Below are 12,374 nucleotides of genomic sequence, written 5' to 3' on the forward strand. Positions count from 1 at the left end.
GAAAAGAAAACAAACAAAAACAAACCCCAGACATAATGAATGGGTAATTATTTGCCTTACAAAAGGACTTCTTTTGAAAGAAAAGTTCCCTAATGCATTTAGAATATACCATGATTCAGTTTCCATTTAAACAGGAACGTTCACTGAATAAAGCAAGATAAATGGTACTTGTATACGAAGGAATCACTGAGGCAACTGAACAATTTCAGAAAAAAAGGAGAACAGGATTTATACTAACAAATTCAGAAGTGAAAGGTTCCTAATAGCAGGGATGCGAGACGCTAGGCTAGCCTAAAATAATTCTGACTTCTTTTCCGGAAGACTTAAGCAGTTTCTCCCAGCCAGTTTTGTTTTGGTCCTAACATGGTGAGAGGGGAAAGGGCCTACGATAAGATTTAGAAGGAGCATAGAGAGGTCATCTTTTGAAAACATCACTAGTGATGAGTAGGAAGTGTGGAAGATTCCCGCATTTTGTACAATAAAGACTGCAAAATTCATTATATAACAAAAGTAAGTATATCTGAACTTTATCTGTAAAATATAAAGTTTTAATATAAGAGTTCACAGTTAAGTTATATAAAAAAAGGACAATTTACACAACGTATGATGTTTCAAGAGTTGAAATACAAATACAACTGATTTTTACTGAATCTCACTAAAGAAAGATCTTTCAGAGGAATAAAAGTATCAAAATAAGATACAAAATTATTTGCACTGTTTTAGCTTCTACATTTTAATATTCCAGGAATTCACAACATTGAAATAAAAACAATAAAGAGATCAGAAAGCTGTCCTGTTTCCTCACTTTATCCCCACCTCACCCCTCTCGCGGTTGTCAGTCAGTCCACGTTGGAGGGGTAACACACACGGCCTCACACACAAGCCTCAGCTGAGCTGGAGCGGTGACACCGAGTGCTGCTCCAGGGGCATGATCATCAATTCTGCATGCTTAAAAATGCCTGTGCCAGCCAGCTTTATAAAGATCCCAGAGAGCAGTTTAAAAAGTACTGAGCATTGCTAACAGATTAATGTGGCTAATACAGCCTCTCTGTGATGCAACAGTAAGAAAATTAGGGCTTGAAATAACAACCCCTGCCCATAGGATTCATCTGTAATATCCAACGAGCTCCTACTGAACACCTGCTCTTTGTCTGGCTCTGTTTCAGGCACTGAAGACACTGTGGTGAACAAGAAAGAAAAACAAATTGTGCTTTAGTCTGGAGTAGGTCTCACAAATTCTCTAAGCCTCAGTTTTTAAACACTAATAAAAGAAAAACTAATTGCACAGGGCTGACGACGATAAACGGTATTTTTCCTGGTACATGGCGTATCTTTTAAAAAGTTTGTTAAATCTTAATTGCAGTGGTTAATTGTGTTAATAATTTGAAAGATCTAGAATAAACAATTTTTATATACAAATATTATTACTGAAAAGTAAAATGAAACATGAATATTAAAACTTAAGTACAGTATAGTTCATGCCTCCCACAAAATTCAAAATCATATTCTGTATATCTTTAAGTGTACATAAAAAGAATCTATCAAAATACATTCAAATATTACTTTAATTTAAAAGAATGGATGTTGAATGGATTCTCTGAAATCATTGTCAACAATTATGTAATAAGAGCAAAGCATTTTGAGCATTTTCTGTGTGCCAGGCCCTGTGTTAAGCAATTCACATTGAACACACAGCAGCCTTGTAAACAGAGCCATGTTACTACATTCATTTCACAGAGGAAGAAACTGAGGTGCAACGAAGACAAGTCACTTTCTCAAGGCCACACAGGACCTAGATTCAATCCCAGGAATCCGACACTGAAGCCCACGCCCTTAATCAATCTTCTCGGGACTGTTTATACAGGGACACAAAGGAAGAAAAGTGAAAAGTAGCAAAAGAAAAGGTCCTGAGAAACTGTACTTTAGCTTTACTTAATAATAAGGAAGGGAGCCATCTTCAGAAGGCCAATTTTTCTCCTCCAAGTAAACAATTCTGAATAAATCCAGATTTAACACCAGAAAATCAAGTTTAAGTAGCAAGACAAACCCACAGTTTGGGCTTGTTCCCAAAGTTACAAATCATCCCGAAAGTCCTTCTGGTGGACACTGAAGTTAGGAGAACAAAGAAAAAGCTGGGACCCAAATGATTTTCAAAATGGGTAATATTGGGGTAATAAAACAATATAAAAACTTTTATATTTGTAAAGAACAGTTCAGCATTCGGGGGGAATGCTTCCCTGATAGCTCAGTTGGTAAAGAATCCGCCTGCAATGAGGGAGACCTGGGTTCGATCCCTGGGTTGTGAAGATCCCCTGCTAAGGGAAAGCTACCCACTCCAGCACTCTGGCCTGGACAATTCCATGGGTGAGGCCATGCAGTTGCCAAGAGTCAGACACGACTGAGCGACTTTCACTTTCACCTAGTTCATGCGATTTTCAAACAACTCTGTTTGCTAAGCAGGGTAAATGGTGTCATACCATTTTACGTGAGTCAGCTAGAAACAGAGAGACTCCGTTTATCTGCCCAAGGTCAAAACGTATCACTGCAGAAACCAGGCATTCCCACACCCAGGCCAGTCCACTCCCCACAAGCACAAGAGATCCAAGCTGGAGTCCAAAGAGAATGAAGCATGCCTGATTTAACCAGCTTACACACCAAGTGGTTAAAGCGTTGTCTTAAAAGAGTTCAATCTGAAGGCAAGCAAGTATTTCACAACAATCAAAAGCATAAGCAAATAATGCACTGGGAGTCTAACTTTAGAAAGTTACCCTCAGAATCTAACCCCTAAGTCACTATCAATTTACGTGTTTATTTACATACTAAGTGAGGGAAAAACAAATCAAAGAACTTGTTAAAAAGAAAATCTTGTAGAAAAAGTCTAGACAACAAAGCTATATTGAACAAACTTTGCTAAAGCAACATTGCTCTAAATTTTAAGACTATAAATAAGAATGAGCTTTAAAGTAGTTAAGTGTAAGATAACTTGTCAAAGAAGACTGAATTATCCTTAAGTATATTTGCCCTGGCAGACTGACATTGACTAAAGGCCACTAATGACACACGAGCATGGCCTGACAAAATACACAAGAAAACAGTTTATTAAAGATACACATTTAAAAAATTTCCATATGTCTCAATAATACGTCAGAGATTTAAAATTAACTTTCATTTTTCAATCTGAGAACTGTATTTCTGGAAAACAACAGTGGCACTTTTGATAAGATAGGAGTCTTACAATAAAAAAGTACACAACTAGGAAAATATTATATATTCCCCCCCATATAATAAATTCAGCAACAGAACTTCCAGGAAATTCTTTCTCCAACATATTTTATTATGAAATGCTTCTTACAATCAAAAGAACAACTTTTGTTAAAGCTCCTCTACAGGATACAGTCTTCACTGAACATTGTGGGATTCATCCGTATTGATACACGGAGGTGTAATGGTTCACTAATTTTCACTGCTGCATAGCACTTGATCTTTTTGCAGCATTTCCATGAACAGGGATGGAACCCGGGCCCCCTGCCCTGGGAGCGTGGGGTCAGCCACTGGACCACCAGGGAAGTCCCTGATCCTATAAATAATAATTACTCCACAGGGAGACTTTGGGACTGTCTAAAGTTCCAACAAAACCTGCTATAAACATTCTGGAACAAATCTGGTGCACAGAGGCAACTTTCACAAGTTAGGTTCCAACGTGTCCCAGGTATTGAGCTCCTCACTGCACCCTCCTTCCCCACCGCCCAGTGGCTCAACTGAGCTAGACCTCCCCCAGCCTAGCCACCTCTGACTTCAAGTTCTGTCATCTATTTGTCACACATAATGAACAGATGATACCATACCAATGTTATCCAAGGAGGTGTGAGACATACAACATCACAGGGCAAAGCTGGGGACACAATGCTACAGAAATCTCCCTAGGGGTAGAACTGTGGTTTCGAAAGCTTTGTGGAATTTCAATTTTTACTTCACGCCAGCTCATTTTTCTAATGTCACTGTGCCAATCGATTTACACCCCCTAGTTCTAGCTGTTCCCCATCATGCTGCCGGGGAAGGGAAAACTGTCATCAGTGAGTAATGACTGTCTGCACAGAAAATTCAAGGCTTCTTAAATGCTTGATAATCTAATGAGTGTAAATCTGGGGTTTTAATTTGTATTTCCTTGCCTTCTAATTGATTTTAAACATGTTTTCACATTTACTGGCCACTCATGCTTTTTGTTCAGGGTAATACCCGGTCATACCTCTCGTGTACTTTTTAATGACTTACTGTTCTCTTTTTTTATTAGTGTGCAGAGGTTTTTCATATTTTTTGAACACTAGTCCTCTGTTTTGTGAACTGCTTAACTTTTTCATGGTACTGCTTGATGAACAGAAGATTTGATAAAAATTATCAATATTTTATTTTATGGTTGGCGTTTATTATGCCTTGTTAAAGAAACCTTTCTCTGCCCTGAGATCTTAGCTTTTCCAGTATTTTCTAAAATATGTAGTTTTCCCTTTCACATTTAAATCTGATGGAGCCAAAATCTGAACCAAGATCTCCAGCTTTTATTCAACACTATATTGGAAGTCCTACCCACTATAAAAAGAGATGAAGAAATGAAAAGACTGGTAGGTTTTTGTTTCTTCCCTTCCATCTTCACAAAACTCCCATCCCAGATGCAAATTATCAGAATAAGACAATTTAGTAAGATGATTGACTATGAAATCAAAGTACTGCAAGTCAAATACTGCAGGTTTTGGTAGCTATTAGGACAAAAGTTCCCACTCCAGTACTCTTGCCTGGAAAATCCCATGGACGGAGGAGCTTGGTAGGCCGCAGTCCATGGGGTCGCTAAGAGTCGGACACGACTAAGCGACTTCACTTTCACTTTCATGCATTGGAGAAGGAAATGGCAACCCACTCCAGAGTTCTTGCCTGGAGAATCCCAGGGATGGCGGACCCTGGTGGGCTGCCATCTATGGGGTCACACAGAGTCGGACACGACTGAAGCGACTTAGCAGCAGCAGCGGCAGGACAAAAGTTACCATCTATTAAAAAACTTGCTAAAATGTTTTACTCTGAATTAATTTTATTGAATGTATTTTCTGCATCTGATGATCATATATTTTTCTCTTAATTTGTTAACATGGTCAACTGCATATAAAAGATTTTCTAATGTCAAGCCAACCTTTCAATCCTGGAATAAACCTGTTTTTTTTTTTTTTTTTTTAATGCAAGGCTGGATTTAGTTTGTCAACACAGCCATATATAGCAGGTTGTTTCCCAGATAGAACGCTGTTTGTTATCATCCAACATTCACAAAGCAAACACAAAGTTCTGGCTCATATTTATATAGGAAAACTTTACATTTAAGCTTGATATAGATTTTAAAACAATGTGTGAGAAGATTCTCAAATTAAATTTCAGGCAACACTGTCAGAGTATGAGAATCACAAGACACTACGAGGACCCCTCGTGAAGGAGAGGCAGACCCTGCACACTGTGGGCACTGGGGGCCACAGCACTGCACACGAGGCCACTGTGTGCCAGCCAGAGCACATCGTGAGTTTGGAGGCGGAAGGCTGTGTCTGAAGCACCTGATGTCCCAACAAACTGCTACTATCTATAGGTGTTCTGCTGGTTTTAAACAGAAATATTTAAGAAAGCTGGTGGAGGGCTTGGGGTTGATATGTAACACATAATGACTTTTCCAATTTAGAGTGTGTCAAGTAGGCACAGAACATCTGATTTCCAGAAACAGGCTGCTGAAGTTAAGTGAGAGCTCATACATCTATTCTGTTTATAGTTTTTGTATCTGCACTCATGACTGGGACTGGACTCCAATTTCACTTTCTCACACTTTGCTTGCTGGGGTTCAGGATCAGTTACTCTAGCCTCGTGCAGTGGCCAGGGCAGCCTCCTCTTGTTTCACTTGCTGCAGGAGTCTATCTAACATTGAGAGGGTGGATTCTCTGAAGTCTCACAGAACTCTCCTGTATTACTTGGTGGGCCTGGTGCTTTCCTAGTGAAAAGATTAATTATTAACACTGTTTATTTAGTGGCTATAAGATTATTCAGGATTTGTACTGCTTTTACAATTAGTTTTAGTAAAAATTTCTGGGCTTCCCCATGAGTCACAAAATAAAGAATCTGCCTGCAAGGCAGGAGACCCGGGTTCGATTCCTGGGTTGGAAGGATCCCCTGAAGAAGGGAATGGCTACCCACTCCAGTATTCTTGCCTGGAGAATTCCATGGACAGAGGAGCCTGGAGGGTAGTCTACAGTTCATGGGGTCACAGAGTTGGACACAACTGAGCAACTAAAACTTTAGTAAAAATTTCTAGTATTTTGCCATTTTGCCTCTGTTTTCAAATGTGTCCTAGAGTTGTTCACAAACTCTTTATCTTTTCACTCTCTGCTATAGCTACAGTTGTATTCTTTAATCCTTAAAACTATTCGTCCTTTTTTCTTAATCAATATAATCAGAAAGCTACCATATTTCATTAGTCTTCTAAGAACTCGTGACTTCGTCTAGCGTCTATTGTATTTTTACATTCTATTTCACTTACTTCTCTCATCTTTATCATCTCTTTCATTCTTCCTTCATGATTTATTCTGTTCTCTAATTCTTAAGTTAGATTAGCTCACTGACTTTCAGTCTATTTTTCGTCTATAAAATTTCCCTCTAAGTAGTTTTTGACAACTTACACAATATGTATGTAGTAATTATTGAACCATAAACGATGCATAATATGCATATTTAATTTGCAAACATATGGATTTTTCAGAATTCTTTTCCTATACCGACTTTCAGGGTCATTTGCACCAGAATCACAGCATATTGTGTATGACTTGACTTACATGAAACGTGCTGAGAACGGCTTTGGGGCCCAGTACATGGTCGACCTTTAGGTGTTCCAGGTGTGCTTTAAAGATTTCTTTCCTTTCTTTTTAAAAATGTCCTAAATTATCCTTTCACCGAGAGCATCTAGAGCTTTATGCAGGAGTCTCAGACTCAGTTCCCCATAGACAAAAATCTCCTATCCCAATAAATCTCTAAGACATTTGTTTTACTATTTGAACCCTGCTTCCGTGTTTTTTTTTCAACCACTCTCATTTCAGTTCCCTGCTGTTTTTGTTTGCTTGTTTTGGCCCTTTAGGACTTCCCTTAATTTTTGTAAGCTTACTGCATTTAAATTAAAACAGAAAAAATCTATCCAGCATTTAGGGGTTTTACACTTACAGGACTTTTCACAGTATTCATTCTGCCCTACTGACAGAAGCCTATATTCTTCTTTTTCTGTAATTTCTAAGAGAAACACTAATGTCTAAATTTTATCATGTGTATTACCATGTTCTATGTAACTATTACAGCTTCACTAATTCAGGTAAATGGTAAAGTCAGTTTAAATTAATTAAAAGTCAGAATCACAGACTTGTTTTTAGAAAGAAATAAAGTTTGACTGACATCAGTAGCAGAGTATTTGATCTTGGCTAAAAAAGCTTTAAGTATATACCAAGTAATTTTAAGTCACTTTTATTCATTACACACTCTATAGTGCTAGAAAATAGGTTGTTTCTCTAAGAAATTGAGGTTGACTCCTGAGATTTTTATATTTATTTGCTAATAAGCAAATTAATGATTTTAAGTAGACTGAACAAAGTTCTTTTGTCCCCGCCAAAGGAATTCTTAAATAGCGAGTAGAAACAAATGACATAATTTACATAAAATGCAAAGGTACCAGACCTCAAATTCAAAGCATTATACCTCGATGAACCGAAGAGTCACTTGCGACTCTAGAATAAAAGTTATAAACTCTCTAAGCTAACTAAATTACTTGACTGAGAAATTACAAAAAAGTGCTTTATTTAGGGTGTTTCATAACCAACTACAAAACTCACTATAAGATACCCTGTCAAACATTTTAACACAATTATAAATGTAATTTCTTAAAAATAAGCATTTAAGACTGCCAAAGTATATTCTCCCCGTAAGTATAAGAGGAGCCAATTCTTTACCTCTCCAGCACTTGCACATTCCTTGGCCCTCCTGTGGAGTGCAGCCCATGTATCTTCATACCTAAGAAAAGCAAAAATTAATAATAATAATTCAAAATAAAAGCCACACATTAAAAAATCCTATCTAAAATACAACCTGTGGTCTCAGAAAGGAAAAGCTCAAAAAGTAATGGAGACATTCTGCAAACACACAGACATTAACTTGAAGGGGCTTCTAGTTGCCAAATCCGGGACACCGGGACACTAGATTTGGTAGAAAAAATAATGGTAGAAATGGGTCAGAGCTCATAGATGAAAACCAACAGCCACGAGCTTATAGTGATTTAAATAAAGAACCAAATAAATAAGTGGGGCAGATGGGAAAACCTCTTCCTTACAGTAGAATTTCAATAAATAATGATAGAAAAAAAATGAGAAAAATAGAAAATCACCATTTGGTAAACACAATGAATTATTTCCAGCAAGAACTGTAATAGATGCTAAAGTTAGTGGGTGAAAATATGAAGAGAAACAGGATATTTTCATAAATTCATCATAAAATTCATAGGGAATATCAAGGGATCCTTAAAAGTCAAAATAATCTTGAAAAGAAGAAAAAAGTTGGAAGACACACACTTCTTAATTTCAAAACTTACTAGAAAGCTACAATAATCAAAAGTATGGTACTGGCATAATGGGAGACACAGGCCCATGGAATAGAGCCCAGAAATAAACCCTTGCATGTATGGTCAAATACCTTTTGACGAGGGTGCCAAGATCATTAAACGGGGAAAGGATAGTCTTTTCAACAAATATGCTGGTGCTGGGAAACCTGCATATCCACAGGCACAAGAATGAAGCTGGACTCTTAACACCATATACAAAAACTAAATACAAGTGGATCAAAAAATCCAAACATAAGATCCAAAACTATCAAATTTTTAGAAGAAGACATGAGCTTCTTGCCATCACATTTGGTAATGATTTCTTGGATATAACACCAAAGGCACAGGCAACAAAGAAAATAAACAAGTTGGACTTAATCAAAATTAGACACTTTCGTGCATCAAAGAATACAATCAACAGATAAAAGGCAACCAATACAATGGAAGAAAATATTTACAAATCACATATCTGACAAATGATTAATATCCAGAATATATAGAAAATGCCCAACACTCGACAACAACAAAAACAACTCTATCCAAAAACAGGCAAAGGACTTGAATAGATATTTCTCTAAAGAAGATATATAAATGGCCAATAAGCACATGAGAAGCTCACCATCATCATCGTTCAGTTCAGTCACTCAGTTGTGTCTGACTCTTTGCGACCCCATGAATCGCAGCATGCCAGGGCTCCCTGTCCATCACCAACTCCCGGAGTCCACCCAAACCCATGTCCATTGAGTCGGTGATGCCATCCAACCATCTCATCCCCTGTCGTTCCCTTCTCCTCCTGCCCTCAGTCTTTCCCAGCATCAGAGTCTTTTCCAATGAGTCAGTTCTCTGCATCAGGTGGCCAAAGTACCAGGTGTTTCAGCTTCAACATCAGTCCCTCCAATGAACACCCAGGACGGATCTCCTTTAGGATGGACTGAATCAAAACCACCATGAGACACCACTTCACACCAATGAGAATGGAAAAAAAAAAAAACTTAGCAACCCCCAAAACAAGATTTGTTGAGAATACGGAGAAATGACAACTGGAAAAATGTGCACTGCCCTGGTGGCTCAGATGGTAAAGAATCTGCCTACAATGCAGGAGACATGGGCTCTATCCCTGGGTTGGGAAGATCCCCTGGAGAAGGAAATGGCAACCCACTCCAGTATTCTTGCTTGAGAATCCTGTGGACAGAGGAGTCTGGCGGGCTGCAGTCCATGAGGTGGCAGAGTCGGACATGACTGAGTGACTAACACACACAGGGGAATATAAAATAGTGCAGCTGCTCAACAGTATATTGGTTCTTCAAAAAATTAACATACAATTACCATCTGATTCAGCATTTCCTCTTCTGAGGATACACCACCAAAAAACTGAAAGCTGGGTCATAAAGAGATATTTGCACACCCATGTTCATAGCAGCATTATTCACAATAGCCAAAAAATCAAAGCAACTTGTGTCTATTAATGGATGAAGGTATAAGCAAAATACGGCATATTCATACAGTAGGATATTATTCAGCCTTAAAAAGGAAGGAACTTCCTTTGAATTAGTGGTGATGACGGCGGTGATCACTGTGTAATGTACAGAAATATCAAATAACTATGTTGTGTACCAGGAACTAACCAAGTATTATAGGTCAATTATACTTCAAACACAAGCAAGCAAACAAATAGAAAAAGAGATTAGATTTGTGGTTACCACAGGTGGAGGGACAGGGGATTGAATGAAGGCAGTGAAAAGGTACAAACTTCTAGTTTGTAAGACAAAAGAGTACCAGGGATGTAGTGCACATTATTAATATAATTAATAATACTGAACATTATATATGAAAGTTGCTAGAATAAATTCTGAGTTCTCATCACAAGGAAAACATTTTTTTCTTTTTCTTTTTTATCTATATGAGATGGTGAATGCTCACTGAATTCACTGTGGCAATCATCTCATGAAGTAAGTCAAATCATTATGCGGCAATACCTTAAGGTTACATGGTGGTGTATGCCGATTAAATCTCAATGAAACTGGAAGAAATTAGGAAATCTTTACATTCTCTATGGCTGAAACTTGAAAATATATTAAGTGAAATAAGCCAATCACAAAAAGACAAGTAGTGCATGATTCCACTTACAAAAGGTGCCTAAAGTAGTCAAATTTATAGAAAGAGAACGATGGTTGCGAAAAGCCTCTTGGAGACCAGATGGACAACAGTGTGAATGCGGTTGACATTAGTGGGCTGTGCACTTAAAAATAGTTAAGATGGCAAAATTTCATGTTATCGTATTTTACACAGTATTTTAACAATCTAAAAAAATTTTATGATTTAGATATTTAAAATGGTCCCTCCTCCACTCAGCACTAGTTTCAGAGAGAAAATACTGTGTTTCAGTGCAATGAATAGACACATTATAGACATGGCTGTAAATTTTTCACCTAAAGTCCCCAAAAGTATCCCAAAACTACCACACAGAGGTCTACACCTCTGAAATAAGCAACTTTCAAGGAAGCTGTTTCAACTAAATCACTAGATTAAAAAAGCATAAAGATAACATGCAAACAGTAACCACTGATGGATTTGTATTCTACCTCCTTTCAAAATCACTTGTGTTCCCCACTCAACAAAAAACAAGCAGGAAATTAATGTCAAATTAAGCACCTAGAGAAGGAAAAAAAATGCCCAGATTCAGCAAGCATAAAAAGAAACTGAATATAAAGCTAGAAAACGGAAAGCAACAGGTAGGCATAGATGACTGTGCCATGACACACGCAGATAAGGCGAAGGAGCGTACCTTCTACCGCACACACGGCTACCACTTAGCCATCAGATGCCACGTCACTAGATATAGAACTGCAAATAACACGTGCAAACTTATTTTCATAACAGCCGAGTTTTAATTTAAAGCATAACATTCATGCTTTTAAAGTGCATAATTCACAGCATATTCACAGAGTTGGGGCAACTATCACCACTGATTCCAAAACATTTCATCACCCTGAAAAGAAACCCCACATCCATCAGCAGTCATTACTCACTCCCCTCTCTTCTCCACAGCTTGGCAAACACTATCCTTCTGCCTGTTCCGGACATATCATATCAATAGAACCATACACTACGTGCCTTTTTTGTTCATTCCTCACATTTAGTGCAATGTTTTTAAGTTTTATTCAAGATGTGCAAGACATAGTGTGCCTCAGCACTTCATTTCATTCTGTGGCTGAATAATGTTCCACTGTGTGGAGACACCAAATTATTCATTCATCCTTTGATGAATATTTGTGCTGTTTCTACTTTTTGGCTATTATGAATGATATTGCTTTATGAATGATACTGGACTTCCCCCGTGGCTCAGGTGGTAAAGAATCCGCCTGCAACGCGGGAGACCTGGGTTCGATCCCTGGGTTGGGAAGATCCCCTGGAGGAGGGCATGGAACCCACTCCAGTATCCTAGCCTGGAGAATCCCCATGGACAGGGGAACCTGAATGACAGATACTCCTATTATGCACATTTGTGTACAAATTTTGACATGAACCTAAGTTTTCAATTCTTTTGGCATGAAATTGCTGGATCACATGGTAATTCTACTCTTAACTTTTTGAGAAAACTAACAAACTGTTTTTCACAGCAGCTGTGCCATTTTACACTCCCACCAGAAGAGCATAAGGGTTCCAGCTTCTCCACATCTTTGCCAACACTTGTTGTTTGTCTTTGGATTATAGGCATGCTAGT

At 38.1% G+C, this 12,374-nt stretch overlaps 1 protein-coding gene across 1 annotated transcript in view; it reads right to left on the minus strand.

The window, feature by feature from the left end:
- DTNBP1 (dystrobrevin binding protein 1) overlaps window positions 1-12,374 on the minus strand; it is a 113,314-nt gene that overhangs the window by 75,217 nt on the left and 25,723 nt on the right. The window contains exon 4 of the mRNA XM_010848795.1: window positions 8,007-8,067. Within this exon, the coding sequence (XP_010847097.1) occupies window positions 8,007-8,067 (61 nt within the window). The remainder of the gene's footprint in view (window positions 1-8,006; window positions 8,068-12,374) is intronic.

Source organism: Bison bison, unplaced genomic scaffold (assembly GCF_000754665.1).
Source record: "Bison bison bison isolate TAMUID 2011002044 unplaced genomic scaffold, Bison_UMD1.0 scf7180017864274, whole genome shotgun sequence".
Lineage (NCBI taxonomy): Eukaryota > Metazoa > Chordata > Mammalia > Artiodactyla > Bovidae > Bison > Bison bison.